The 15,677-nt window shown below is 40.1% G+C and overlaps 1 protein-coding gene across 4 annotated transcripts; it reads left to right on the top strand.

Annotated features, from left to right (window-relative positions):
- The first annotated feature begins 506 nt into the window (after positions 1-506).
- Positions 507-15,660, top strand: SLC46A3 (solute carrier family 46 member 3). 4 transcript variants are annotated; one of them, XM_082278287.1, is made up of 6 exons: positions 507-567; positions 842-1,055; positions 6,253-7,126; positions 7,540-7,623; positions 9,107-9,263; positions 10,876-15,660. In XM_082278287.1, exons 2-6 carry the CDS (start codon positions 864-866, stop codon positions 10,961-10,963), a joined length of 1,395 nt encoding a protein of 464 aa, XP_082134413.1. In that variant the 5' UTR covers positions 507-567; positions 842-863; the 3' UTR covers positions 10,964-15,660. The 4 variants fall into 4 exon arrangements, 3 of the variants coding, with proteins under 3 accessions (XP_082134413.1, XP_082134412.1, XP_082134414.1); XR_014226282.1 differs by lacking the exon at positions 507-567 and having other exon boundaries at positions 610-1,055; positions 10,876-12,253; positions 12,677-15,660; XM_082278286.1 differs by lacking the exon at positions 507-567 and having other exon boundaries at positions 610-1,055.
- The last annotated feature ends 17 nt before the right edge of the window (positions 15,661-15,677 follow it).

Raw genomic sequence — 15,677 nt, 5'->3', positions numbered from 1 at the left:
TTTTCCAACCTAAACGACTCTGTAATTCTCATAATGAAAGACCAGATGGTGGCTAAGAGATGTTGCTTTTACACACGCTGACAAGCCGAGAGCACACGGAAGGGGAGCAGCTATAATAAAACCTCTATGCTGTATCAGCTGAGAGCGGAGCGCACGGCAGCACGCAGGAGCAGCACGCCGCGGGCTCCTCTTCGGGCAGGGACGGCCACTTCGGCGCTGTGCAGGGTCGCGGTGCTAAACGAGGCCAGGGATGCCGCTGATCACGCAGATCCTCGTTGTGTAAGCAGCCCAACACGCCGCGGGCCCGGGGAGCGCTGAGCGGCGGCGTGCGGCGCGGTGCTGAAATGGCCACGGTGCGGATGCGTCCCGACCCCTGGCAGCGGCCCCGGCGGGGGACAAACAAACACCGCGGCGGGTGGCACCCGCGGGCACAGGGACCCCGCTCCGCCCACGGGCCGCGGCCCCGCCCGCCGCAGCCCCGCCCGCGGGCCGAGACAGGGACACCGGGCAGAGATGGCGGCACCCGGCCTCCTCCTCTCGGCGGCCGCGGCCGGGGGGGCGGTGACGGTGCGGCGGGGACACTCCTCCGCTGAGGGACGCGGCCGCCCCCGTCCCGCCTCCCGGTGTCACGGCACTGCGGGCCGGGCCGGTGCGCAGGGCGGGCGGCGGGGGCACCCCGGCGGGGCACGGCGGGGCGGGGGCGCTGCCGGGGCCGGTGCGCTCCGGGACAGCGGGGCTGGTGGAGGGTCCCTCCCCGTGCATGGGGCTGCCAGAGTGCCCGCGGCCGCTCAGGTGTTTCGCTTTCACCTCGTGAGCACTTGCGGTTTGTTTTCTGGTGCAGGGTTTGAAGCCCAGACCCAGAAATGAAGAAGGTTCTGTGCGTGGAGCCCGTCATTTTCATCTACGTTTTTGCGTCTTTCCTGACGATCCCGCTGGTGGAGCAGTTCATCTACCGGCGGCTGTGGGAGCAGGAGTACAACTCCACTTTCGTGAGCGACAGCAATGTCAGTCACTGCGAGCAGAATAAGAGCAGCCCGGCTTATATCAAACAGAAGGCAAGTGACGGGGGAGGAATAATAATTGTAAATAAACTTGCAGCCAGGAGGTGCTGCCTCAGTATAACCTCCTGTTTTATAACCTTAACCTTTAATGCTCCGGAAAGCCGTGGTTTTGTAACCTGCTCTCACTTGACTGTCTCCTCGCTCTAGTGTCATGCTGTAGGTAGTGAGAGTGCTTTAAAGACAAAGATTTGTCTGCAGGAAGATGCTGAGATAAACTCGTATTTTAGCGGGAGTTGAAAATCGCCTGAGAGAATGGGGACCAAATTAGCATTGGGCTGACATTGCAGCGAGTACAACTGGAGGCTCCTCCTCCCACGACCATTGTGCCTGTTGTGTTTGTGAGCCATCCGTTGTCTCTGTGGCTCCTACTATGCTTTGTAACCATGTGAAGTTTAGCACATGCCCTGTCGTTTTGAGGAATAAGATCTAGCTTAAAATATATGTGTTTCAGAGGAATTACAAGAATGAAGAATGGGGGAAATTAAAATAAAGATTTTTGCGGTTTTAAAACGTGGGAAAAAAATTAACTGATCTTTGCATAATCAAATACAGTTGATGGTTTGCCATTCAGAGTACTAGTCTGCCTTGTTGGAATAGAAAGACGTCAAGATGTCAGGATCCCATGGTCAGTTACATTTTTAGCACTTTCCCATAGCTCAACATGCTAGATAGCTAGTTGCTGATTGGCACCTCTTCCACTGCACTTCCCCTGCAGTTTTAATGCTACACTTAAGCAGAGCTAACTGTGAGCTGCCAGCAGAAGAGATGGTCATTCTCCATTTCCCTTTCCCGTCTCCTGCCATGTGTTGTATCTCACAGTTCCGCAGTTACAGGTTATGGTTTGGATTTGAGTGGGGCACTGATTCAACAGAAAGCTCATCTCCTATTTTGGGTTTTTTGCTTTTTGAGTGTTGGGTTTTTTTCTGAAGCAGTACACTGTTCTGGCACGCTCAGTGGCCACATGATTGATGTGTCTAACATGGGAATAGCAGAGGGAGCATATTTTCAGAAGAGGTGCAATAGAACCATGCTTGTCAACAACAATTGGCAGTTGAGTTGGATAAAGTGAAAGATGAAACCACTGTAGGGTCAGAAAAGTAAATGACTCAGAGTATAAATTATACAGAAGTTGGGGTTACAGAAACAGTCAGCTGGCATTCCCTAACACTGCTGAAAAGGTGGTAGGTACTTTTTTGAAAATTTTTGCTCACATCCCTTATTTGGATCTCTGATGTGCTGCATATGGGCAAGACTCAATGCCTGAGCTTATCTGCCTCATTTGTCATATATAAAAGGACATTGTTAACGGTACATGCTTCCAGTGAAGGTGATCAAAGAAATAATTCAGGACTTGTAGTGTGGTGTAGGTTCTTTGTCATGTGACAGAAGCTGGTCTTAGTAGAAAGAATGTGAAAGTAAAAAGGTCAATAAATTGCAGTCCAACACTGGCTGGACTGACCCATGGAGGTAATTACCAATTACTGTCTGAGTAAAGCTTGTATGTTACTCCCACAAAGTGTTTTTTAGTATTATCCATTTAGCATTAGCATTTGGGGCTGTGTCTGGCAATTTTCTCCAAGAACATCATACATGGTGCATACAATTCTAATTGCAGAGCCCATCAAGCAATCTAGGTTACAAATACATCTTTGCATTTTGCAACCCCCTCAGATTCAACCTGATTTTCAAACTGCCATCACTTATAGTTTAGGATATAAGACTTTGTATTTCTTTTTGCAAAACACTAAAGCAGAGTGCTTAATTTCTCTAATTTTTTTTATTAGATAGCATCTCTGGTGTGATGGCAAATTCACACTTTACAGGTCGTTTGGTTACAAAGTACAGCTAATTTGAGAACATGAGTCCTTCGAGACAGCGGTTGAATAATGGCCAACAGAACTTCTTCGTTTCCCTGTCCTGCCAAATTTCCATTCCCTGCATTTCAGTGATTGCCAGTAGGGCATGAGCTTTTGAACAATTACGCTCTTGTCTGGATGCCTTGCTGCATTTTTATACCACATTAGTTACCATAGCGTAAGAATTTAAATGCTCAAAACACGCATTAATTTAAGTGCAAATGGGCCTCTGTGCTGAGTAATAGTCCTGTGTATGGGCCAAAGGGTAGATCCAGAGACTTCATTCCGAACCCTTTCGCAAGGAAGTGTGAAGTAGGTGTTCTGGATCTTCCAAGACTTTCCTAACTGAATTAGGTTTATAGGTGTTGTAGCTTCTGCTGTAAGGCCCTGTTTGGCATTAATGTATAAAGAACATCTCTCTTAATAGCTAATTTAGTGTAAGTCCTTATATTCTGAGGATGAAAAAGCTTTATACTAATCTCACCTATTTCAAAGCAAAATGTAAAAGGAAATTGAAGACAAAAATCACTTGGAGCCTGCAAAAAAGGTAGAATATAATTCAAAGTGGTTAGTCTTTGCAGAATTTAGATTAATTCTTAACTACAATTTGAAAAAAAATAGTCATCTTGTATTAAAGTGAGTTCAAAGTAATCTGAATACAAGATGAAGCATTCTGATCACTGACTTGGATAATCCTTTTTTAATACCTCAGAAAGAGCTATATTATTAATCATTAAACATTATTTATCATTCCATTTATTTATTATCCAATCCATGCATTTCCCCTTGCTACTCAGTAATATTTTATCTTACGAGCCTGTCAATTTATCATGTCCTGTATATTGTTCAATCTCAGGTGCTGCACTTCTCTCTTAATTTATATCCTTGTATAAATTACTTGCTTCTTCATTTTCATTCTTTTAATTTTGAAATAGGTGATTTTATTATCCATTTCTGTCCACCATGAGTAATCTTTCAGAGTAGAGTGAATTTGCAGATTAAAACACTAGACCTTTCTCTTCAAATATATGTAGTTCCATTGATTATTTAATGGAGTTATGTGATTTTAAAGCAGCTGAAGGTGTGACCTATCATTTTCTATATTCTTTTCCTTTGGCTTTATAAAACCATAGAGTGGGCAGTTGCATACCTTACACTCTAAATGGATTTTTCCTGTACTTAAGTCTTTAGTCTTCTTGTCAGTAGACATCAAGATTTTTTATGCCAGCAAGTTCATGGTAACGTGTGGTATCTGGATGTGTAGCCATGTTTTTTATGTTGCACAACTTCTTCCAAAATAAGGACACCCAAGTATTTTTTTTTTTAATTTATTCGTTCAGCTTTACACTTCATTATGGTTTGGCAATAATATTTGTATTATGTGGATAATGTAGGTTGAGATTATACATATTAACTTTTATTTTTAATGTAGTAGCATTTGTTTGATGCTCATCTCTTTGAACATGACGATCCTAGTAAAGTCATGTCTGCAACTGTATAGAGTTCTCTTTGTCAGCAGCAGAGGAATTAAAGATCAGAACATTTTCCATCTCAGTTTGTTCAGTCTTCATGGTTTTGACCCTTCAAGGGTGACAACAGTGCTGGCCAGTGGACAGGACGTCTTGAATCCTAAGGCAGTCAGACACCATAAGGGAAGAGAGCACTTCAGAGTGCTGAGGATCTTGAAGGCTTTCTTTGAGAACCTCAGGTTCAGTTGAATTTTCCTCTTGCAATAAAACCTGGTATCTTGTAAACAAATGAAGACATTAAATTAGAAACTCATGGTCTCTGTCTGTAAATAAAAATATGAATTTATAAAGCATTCAGCAGCTTTTAAAATTGCCCGAAGTACATTCCCATACGTTTTAGAGGTTTTTGATCATTTTGGATGCTGCTCAGTCAGGATTATGTTAGCTACAGAGGAGATGCTTGAAACGTGGAGTAGAGATGGCTTGAATACAGGTTGAGAATGGCGTGGGCAGACTTGCACAGCTGTACCTGTTGCTGACTGAAGAGCATAATGCCTGCCCAAGTCAGTGTTATGCGTCAGAAAACTCCAAGAAAACTTTCAGCATGACTTTACTCTCTGCATCTGAAAGTTTAACTTAGAGAGTATAAAGGGCTTGTGTGAATAAAGTTGCTTCCTTTTTCCCTGCTGCTCTTCTGTCTGATCAGGTGGTTGTCTCTAAAGGGCTGTTGTGGCTGCTCTCTTGTCAGGTCTGCATCTGTGCATTAAAAACAAGATCTGAATTAGCTTGCTGAGTGTCCTTTAGCAGCTGGCTTCATAACAATCTTCTTTCTTTAATGAAACTTTCTTGAGTTCTTTTTTTCTGCAGCCATTCATGCTCTGTTAAATGGTTGGTTTTCAGCTACATTTTATTTTTATGCTTCTGTTAAAATGAACTCTGAAATTTTTCCCATAGTGGGTGTTTACAGTTTATTTTTTATAGTGTTAGCTGCTGTTCCTTTTGTGAATACCTGCTGTGGTGTATCTGTAGAGAAATCAATGATTTGGATAGTTTCTGAACCCAGAGCTTTACAGTGTTTGCAAAATCAATTAATTCACATATCTCTGAGTCAGTATAATACTTAAAGTGGCATTTCACATTTTTCACTGTTATTACTGTTTGTAGAAGTAGTAGTAGTAACATTGTACAGTGGGATGTCAGAGCAAATCCTGATCTGTTTACTTGCATAATATGCTTTAGTCCATGAATTGTTTCTTGTAACCCCCTCAGTAGAATTATTTGGGAGGAAAAATTATCTCCAGTGAGGAGGAAGCATGGGGTGTGTTCCTTAATCAAAGACTGGTTTACTACTGATTTCTGGGCAGTATTAAAATTGCCCAGTGCCCTTTTGCCATACCCTGTATTGAAGGAGATACTTGCAGTTTAAGATACTTACAGTTCTTTTAAGTGCATGTTCAGAAGAATTGTCTTCTCGTCTGCATTGAAACTTCTCTGTCAACACACTAATGTGTCTTAAACACTAAGTTCTGGTTTGAAATGTAACAAGGAATGTTTGAGGAATATTGAAGATCAAATTACAAAAGCAGCAATCTGAATATGCAATTCCTTTGTATTAGTGATCACTGTAATATAATGCATTCTTATATAGTAATGCACTGTATTTCATTATAGCCTAATATAATGTCATATAATCTTATAAAATTACATTGTATGTATTCTGTTTTATAATAGTATAATTTATGATCTATAAACATGTACAGTGATATTAATTATATTGCATACTAATAATTATGTATGTAATATTGTTACAGAATTTTTTCCCAATGTATTATAGTATTTACAATTATTTTTATTTTCTCTTTGCAGGAAGTTCAAGAAAAAGCCTCTGTTTTTAATGTGCAGTTGGACTTAACTAGGGCCATTCCCAGCCTTTTAGTTGCCTTTGTTATTGTAGCTAATGGGGATCGCCAGGGACACAAAAGGTCTTTATTTTTACCATCAGTGGGAGCTTTGATTTCTGGTATAAGCTTCACTGCAATATCATATTTTTCCTTGTCACTCTCTGTCCTGTTTGCAGTCGCATTTATTACTGGACTGTTTGGGAGTATGGCAACTTTCCTTGGAGGAGGCTTTGCTTACATAGCAGAGGAGTGTCATGATGAGAAGCAGAAAACAACACGAATAGCTGTAGTGGATATGATTTTTGGAGTTGTATCTGGATTGGCAGGACTGTCATCTGGCTACTTTCTAAGAGGAATAGGCTTTTCATGGACATTTGTGATAGCGTCTCTGCTCCATGTCATTAATATCATCTATATTGTATTTTTTCTGGAAGATACTGTAGGCATGTCTCAATTCCAGCATGAGGCACCAGTATCCTGGAAAGAACTTTTTAGGGCGACATTTTCTGGAGTGTACATGCTTTTTAAAACTGCCCCTTACAAAAAGAGAATTTTAATAATTGTGTTACTTTTTACATTTATGACTTATTTTTTTACTCTGCTGGGTGGGAGTTCACTTTTTACACTGTATGAACTGGATGAGCCGCTCTGCTGGAATGAAGTATACATTGGATATGGAGCAGCTGCATTCACTTCTGTCTCTCTGACCAGCTTTATAGGAGTTTACTTACTTTCCAAATGTCTCAAAGACATTTATATTGTCTTTATTGGGATATTTTCTTACATTGGAGGAATGATCATGGCTGCCTTTGCCAAAACTACCCTGCTCATGTTTTTAGGTGAGTTCAGAATCGGTTGTTCTGTGGTCAACAATATATATGAAAATACTGCTGTGTTACTTGTAGCGAATGCAGGTGTTGGATATTGAACATAACACCTTGAAAGGGTCATAGAGAGGTAAAATACACATGGTTGATCAGACTGATCTAGGATTTGATTAAAAGATTAACTGTGTGGAGAAACGATGGAATTACTTGCTTATGATTTGGTTTTAGTGCAATAGAAATATATTTGATTTATTAATTTCCCTGTGCTTGGATAATTGTGTCTCAGTGCATATCCAGTCTGACTTTTCTGTTGCCTTTTACTATTTGGGGAACTAAGCGTTCAAAAGTATATGACTGACACATTTGCAATATATTTGTAAAATCCTGTATTTTAATTACTTCAATGTCTCATGACTGCTTTACAGTGAGAGTGCCATCATTGTTTTGCTTTATGCCTATTCCTGTTCTCCGATCCATGCTGTCAAAAGTGGTTCTCACTGGTGAACAGGGTAAGTAGAATTTGGTTTTGAACAATAAAATAATATCGTGCTTCAGAACAGAGCTGTATGAAGATTACCTTTAAACAAACAGATCTGTATTGGTATTTTGAGACTGCTTTTCTTTCAAGTTCCATATAATATGACCCTGTGTCTTGACATGAATGGCTTCTGGTTCTGAATTTAATATAAACAACATTGTGTTAAAAACTACTGCAAGTTTCAACCTTCAAACGAAATACTGCTCTTTAAGACCATGGGGAACTTGAAGCAGAAGAATGCTCAAGAATTATACAAGTCTGATTTCACAAGGGCTTCTGCATTTACAAGATTTTGACATGCAGCAAAAGATATATTTCTGTTACTTAGTCAATGTCACACCTACTAATTTAGAAAGGTAAGCAGTAGGTGGTCAATCTTCAAAGCACTTGGAAACAACTGGACTTAGATCCTCAGCTATGGAGGAACCCAGCTTCATGCCTGTGGCTTCTAAACATGTCCCAAGAAATGTAACATATTACTTCTCAAAGTCCTTTCCTTATGGAACACAGAAAAAAGCATGTCAGTCCTCAAAATATGGCTATAATATCCCGTATTTTGCTTTTGGGGAGCATCTATTTTCTGGATTTTGAGAAATACCCACTTTCTATAAACATTTTCCTGAGTTGCTTTGTTTAATTTTTTAAAATATTAATCTTTGTACACTAAAACAAAGATCTCCTTGTACTAGCTGTGCTAACATACATGTTTGGTATTGCAGTTTCTTGGCATTCTTCACAGCTTTGGCTACTTGAGTAGTCTGATGCAGGAATCAGGTTCCATCCTTTTCTGCTTACCTAGTGTGATTTTGGTTATGGTCCTGTGATGACTGTGAATGCAGCTTGGGAATATGCATTCAACGAGACATTCATGGGATAGACTGCCACCCCAAAGGGTAGTTCAGTCCAAAAAATGTTGTTTGTTTCTTTTCAAAAATGAGAAGGCGATGGTTATAAGCTGAACCAGCAGTCCTGGTTGAATCAGTCTTTTCCACATAAAAGAGTGAAGATTAGAGAAGGAAGAAACAAGAAAAGGAAAAGTAAGAATGAAGAAGAAAACTGGAAGGGGTAAAGGGTGGAGATACAACAATGGAGATACAATGGTTAGTGAGGATGAACAGGTTAAACTTCATGTGATAAGCAAATCCAAGAAAGTAGGCATGGTAACACAGTAACATGTGAAGAAAATAGTTTGAAATGAAAAGAAAAAATAGTTTCCGTCAGCAAAATATGTTGTTTATTTGGTTTTTTTTTTCATTTAAAAAAACTGGCATTTTGTAAGAGTTGCCATAGAAGACACTTTCATAGCAAAATATGATCCTCTAGTGCTTCTAACTTGCATACTTGGAAAAATACTGTCAACAGATGTATCTTTTGAACCATATTTAAAACCTTTAGTACTTTGAAGAGTTTTTGGTTTATTTTGTTTTGTTAACTCACCCATTTACTTTTGGCAGGTGCTGTGTTTGCTTGTATTGCCTGTTTAGAAGCTGTGACCGGCACTATCTCACTTTCGGTTTTTAATATTCTCTATGCAACTACTGTTGCATGGTTTTCAGGCTTTAGCTTCCTCCTATCTGCAGGCCTTTGTCTAATTCCACTGTCTGTCCTGTGGTAAGTATGGATGAGGAGGGTTCTTTGACTGCCTTTGTCAGTGATTTCTATTTTGACGTGAACTGAAGCTGAATGGTTTAGTGTGGTAGTTCTCAAACTTTCCTGTCTGCTAGTGTGCTGTAGTGGCTCTAGTTTCACACCTTTTCCCTGATCCAGCTACCTTCCAACAGCTCTGTGCTGTGAATTTCCCCCAAATTGAAGTCTATCCTGAATGTACTGCCAGTGGGATACACCACAGCCTTGACTGCACGTGTGCCTTTCCTTGGTTTGAGACCTTTACATGGTCTTTCTTACAGGAAAGCCTTTCCCACAGATCACATGAAAGGCATAAGCTTAATTTTGCAATCTGAGCTCTTCTAGATGCTAATGAGGGTTATAAACATGACCAGTCACCCACTGGGTTTAATCGAAAGCTATATATCCTGGTCTTTGGTCATGGGTACCTTGTGATCCAGAGCCATTAAAATCTGTCAAAGATTTTAAAGCCCAAAAGGATAAACCTCTAAACATGTTTAAAAAATAGGCCTCTATAGCAGTTGTTTCTAATCATAATCTATTGACTCCCTAGTAATACTGACAGGGAAGTATCATTCACGAGTACTCATAAAGTAAAGGTCACTTTACATTATTTCTAGTATAAATATTACTTTTTACGATGCTGAAAAAAAATCAAAATGACAGAAGAATTGCTTTTCATTAGCTAGATTTACAGGTGGGGGAAAGATGTTTTTCTTAAGAGGGTGGCATTCTGGCTGGAGACTTGTATATTTTTTCCTAATACTTAGACTTCACCTCAGCTGCCTTTTATCTCTGCATCAGCTGCATTTTAAGATTGAAATAGGCAGTGAGAATGCTGTAGATTTAGAACATTTCACATAATTTCAAATCTATTCCTGCTTCATTATAATGCTTTACACAGTCTTTACAGATAAGCTACACTAATGGTAATGATGGTAGCAGGTAGTGATGGGTCTTAGACCTGAGGGAATTGAAGCAAAAGGGTCTTGTGTGTGTGAGTACAGTACTTTCCAGTAAAGTAACAAAATAATTGAGAAATTCAGTTACATTAACAAAGGCACAGTAAGTACTTGTTCTATTAAATATTATCTTTAGTTTAGTTCCGTGTCGTAAGGTAGAGAAAGTTTCTGTTAAGAAAGCAAACTACTGCAGAAAAGGTAACAGATATTTACCATCAATTAGTCCATCATGCAATCAGTATTGTAGTACATCATCGCCATAAATATTTGAAAGTTATTTTTCTTTACCTTCTGTCATTAGTTCCAGATATCTGACCCTTTGAATACCCTCTCTTTGCACCTTTCTTTTTAGCATGTCATGTGGTGTTACAGATGGAGAGCAGAAAGGGTAGTTGTTCCAGTCTGGAAGAGGCAGAGTGGTTTAGTACTGTTCTCAAAGGTAGCAGTAATGATATTGTCTGATTTGTGTAATTAGGGCAAGTAGTGTCATTGCTTTTGTTTACTAAGACACATCAACAGTTTGGTGCCACAGAGCATGGCTGTAGAGTGCTAGCCAATGTGTTTGTTGGTGCTGAATCAGCATGCTGTACTGAACTATCTCAACTAAAGATACCTGTCCTATCTTTGTCTTACAGCTGGCTTCTGTGCACAAGCTGGAATGGGGAGGACTTGGCTCTGCTGGTACCTGAAGAAGTATCCAGCATAGAGAGTGCTGATAGTTGAACAAAGGATCCACACACCTGGGATTTCTAATCTGACATGCAGTAGCAGAGATCGTTATGTCACACAGAAACCACAGAGATAACACAATCTCCAAGTGGCCCTGCAGCAATAAGCACTAAATTGGTACCACTCAATACCCAGACTCTTTTTAGCACTTGACTAAAGCTACCTCTTAACTATGCAAATAGGCTGGCAGTTGAGATTAATGCTGCTTCAGCATGAAGAAAAAAATAAGGTAGGATGGTACTTTTTCCACTTACCCTTTCTCAAGTTTGAGAATGGCAGCTGTGGGTTGTGATACATCTTGTATCACTCTAATTTGGGTGACAGAGATAAGCCTATCAACTCACAGGACGCTAGCAGTTCTGCTGGAGTCATTGGAGCTTGTGCCAGCTGAGGATGTGGTCCACTGTGTACATCTTGAAAGGCCTGTCTTAACAGTGAAGCCCCTACACTGTCTAAAATTAGTAAACTAAAAAATAGGTTTTTTTCAGAAAGCAAGCAAACTGGAGGCAGTACTTATGCTTGCTGTAAGTACACTTAACTGTTCTGCAGCTAGCAGAGTGTGTAAGTTTAACATATGTGTGGACCTTGCCTGTGACTTAGTTCTTGAAATGGATTTTCACACAGAACTGTCAGGAACACACTGCACACTTGCAGAGTGTGAAGTTCAGCCTAAACATACATTTTGCAGAGGCCATATTGCACATTTATCGTTTTCCATATCTTAAGGACTGCTTACAGACGTCTTTTTGTCCCAGAGATAGTTCTTGTTTTCTAGTGAAGTTGGTACTTGGCTTAAATGTTTCTTTTAGTGAAAAGCTGTGATAGCATTTCTTACCAATAGATCTTTATTTTTTAACAACCCTGAAATGAGGTGACAAAATCAGAATCGTGAATCTAATCATCTTGCCATGAATGCAGCATAATTTATGAGCACTTCAAAAGCACTTTTAATCTTCAAAGCACTTTACAAATGCTATTCAAAACGTCCTTCCATAATAGATAGTATCCTCCCTGTTGCACAGAGAAATTAACAGAGGACAAGTGACATGCCCAGAGCCCTAGTGCAAACTGGTGAAGAGTGGCAAACCTAGGAATCAGTTTCAGCACTGATTCCTCACATTTTCCCTTAAGATCTTTAAGTAGAAATTATCCTGAGTATTAGGTTCTGGAATGCACAGCACAGCAGAAGTGTGAACACCATGCTAAGGACCACTCCCATCTGTTGATTTTGTTAGGAGTTTGACAGCCAATACTGTTCTGATCTCTCAAAGCTGTGTGTCTCTTGTCCCCCAAAACAGATAGGTAGAGAAAGCAAAACAATGTAAACTGGTTGCCATTTAGAGAATGAAAACTCTACAAAAGCAACTACAATGACTTCACATGCACACAGCATAGGATAAAAATGCAGCACATAGCATGTGCTGTATAACTGATGAGCTCTTTACAGCCACTGATATCCCATCCTATTAACGGAGTACTCCTGCAGAACTCCTCAGTGGTACTCCACCAAGAGTAGTAATACCAAATCATGATGATACTATTGTAGATCGTTTGTAATGGAATGATTGCATTGTTTCCAAATTATGTATCATGATCACAGAGAAGCCTGGAAGAAGGTTCAAATAAATTAAAGGAGAGCTTACTCTATTCAGGAGACCACTGTCTACTCATCACAGGTGAAAACAGGGCCATTTATCCAGGCCAGAGGGAACATGCTAACACCTCTAGCTGGCTCTTACACTCCTGACATGAGCTACAAAATAAAACTGCTTACTGCCTTTGAGGTGGCCAATTTACTGCCAACTTGTTGGAAACATGAGCTGAATTCTACAGTAACTAGTGGGTCCAAAACATAATGAGTACTTGTAAAGAGATTAAGAAAACACTGATGTAAAGGATTTCAGCACAAACACGACATTGTCTTCCTTGCCTCTTCATTAATGCAGTTACGTAAGGCTTTATGAAAGTAACTATTTCATGCAAAACTGCCTGGAAATAAAAACACAGATGCAGAAGGGGTGTGTACCTTCACTTTCTCCAGTGCACACCTCTTCTAGCACTCGGAAGCTCACATCAAAGCAAGCCAGTTCCACAGTGGTGGTGTGTCAGTCCAACTGAGGACAAGCATGTACAGTTCAGGAATGGCTTTGTTATGATTTGATTTTACTGTACAAAGTACATGCTGTTTGCAAAGTGTTTCTGGTAGATGGAGCATTTAGAACTGGCTATAAATTTAAGTCAAAACACATGGAGGATATGGACTGTATTTTTAAAATGTCTAGCACAGTGCAAGCTGAGCAACCAATTACTAATATGCTTCAGACTATTAAAGCAAAATCTTCTAAGTTTATAATAATTTCTTTATTTGTGTATAAATACAAATTATTTTGACATAATAATAAAATTTGGGTTTTTAAACTCTGCTGCATGTGTAGTTCTTGCACTTTTAAATTTTGTTTTGACAAATGGCCAATGGCAGGGCTGGTAGAGGATTGTTGGTGTAAACAATCAGGAGCAGCACTATGGTATAATCTATTTTTTATGGTCATAACAAATGAACAGCAGAGCAGGAAAATGTGCTTTGGCTTCCCTCCTGCACCTGGGGAGAGGAAAGAATACTGCCCATAACATCAGGACCAAGAGGAGGTCGGGAGTTGCAGAGTAGGGATAGCACTGGCACCTGCAAGAAGTCATGGTAGGGGCTTGTGTTGCACCTGCCAGACCACCAGAGCTGGAAGTGCCTTCCTCCTCTTACCCTGGCCAGATCTGTCCTAGCTCATCACACCCCACTTGGCTGCCTCTGTGGGTTACTGTGTGCAGCACCTGCTTTACAGAATGAGGCTTGTACAGAATGGGAAGAATAGGTTAGGGCAAGAGGGCCGGTCCACAGTCCAACCACCTGCAGCACTGAGAAAGTGTAACCCTTCCTTTTTACCTCAAAAGCTTTTTGCCTCAGTCCTGCTTGACTCACACTTCTCTATGAGCAGCATCAATTCTTGCATGGGCCTCTTACACATACTGTTTACTTTCCAGCCTGGCTAACCCCTAGGATTAGCTTCCTTACAGACACAATGAACAATGCAACTTCCTGGCTCTGAATAGGGCTTGATCTTACCCATGATTATTAAAAAGTATACTAATCATTGAACAAAACCCCCTAGAAACTGCATGCAGCCTCCTAATCTGCTTCTGGTTTTACACTGCGCTAATGAGAAACTCTAGTAAATTACTTGTCTTGATGTAGTTTTGCTCAGATGGAACAGCATCCAACTTTGAACCAACACTAGAAAAGGCCAACCAACTCAGTACACTGAAGTGGGGAGCTATAAGGTACCAGTAACTGTGTACAATTGTTGGATGGCTCCCTGTTTTCTTGAACAGTGCTGGTAAGATGGCAGACCTCCGAAAAATTCATGCCAGCACCTTTAGCTTGTCCTAGACCTGGCAATGCAATCCCTCAGCTTTTCTGGCCTGAGCCTTGAGCAATACAAAGCCTACTGAACCCCAAGCTTGCTTTATAACAACAGTTTAGTTTTGCTTTACACAAAACTGCAGAGGAACTTGTCAATTATAAAACAGCAGCCAATTCTGATACTTAATAAAGACTATCAGCTCACAGAAGGACAAGGACAGCTGTAGAAAACAAAAATGTGAGTAGGTCTACGCTTACATGTTCAATTTATTGGTCCTATGTTTAACCTCCCTAAGGAAAAAAAACCCAACAAATTAAACAGCTTGTACTGCATAGCACAAGCCTCTAATCTCTACAAGTCTCAAGTGAAAGACAATGTCAGAAGCTTGACTTATTAAATGAAACAAGTTTATATATAAAACCAAATAAAACCCATCACTGAAGTAAGTCGTACGATCATCTTAATGTTTCCAAAATGCTGCAACATTTTGCACATAAAAGCACTATAAAATTTACAGGACAGAAACTAGAGGCTTTGGCCCACATGGATAGGGGATTTGTAGTAGCTATAAGCCCACTGAAAAGCAAAAGAGATGTTTGCAGCTGTGGTAAGAGGTTTATAGCAACATTCCTCCTAAAATTATCTACAACAGAACACTAATTACATTTAACCAAGTCATTAAAACCTGCTGAATAAAGATAGTTCCTGTTTTAGAAATACTGTTTCAAGTTCTTCATATCTGACAACAGATAACATTTTTTGAACCACAGACTTTTTTTCCTAATAAACCACATTGTATTAGCTGCCTTGTAGGATTGATATAACATATACAAATGTATGACACCAGAAATAGTTGTTACAACCCTGAATTTAAAAAATAAAAACACTCAAGCACACAAAAACCCTTCCAGTGGTCTGCTCCTTTAAAATGCGTATTTAAGTATAAATCTCTCATTCTTCCTTAATTAAGATCTGATTTTTGTAAACCCACAAATAATTATTTCTGTATGTGTACCACCGTATCTTCACGTTCTTACTGCAGCAGCTTTATTACTTTCATAATTCTGCATTCTTTCTGAATACTAAAATACCTAGACCTGGGAGCGCTCTTTTGGATTATGTTCACAAACAGATTTTAAAACATCTCTTTAAACCCCAAGTGGAACTTGCTTCCACTTTCAGAAACCAAAATACCCTCTCAGAGACACATTAACCCCATTACAGCAGTATTTCCAATGCTACACAAAAGCTTAAGGGCTCACTAATAAACAGCTGTCAACAGAGGGATACAACGT

This window comes from Coloeus monedula (genome assembly GCF_965178545.1).
Source record: "Coloeus monedula genome assembly, chromosome: 3".
NCBI classification, from domain to species: Eukaryota; Metazoa; Chordata; class Aves; order Passeriformes; family Corvidae; genus Coloeus; species Coloeus monedula.
The sequence above is the reverse complement of the archived record's forward strand: the minus strand, read 5'-3'. Positions and strand labels throughout refer to the sequence as shown.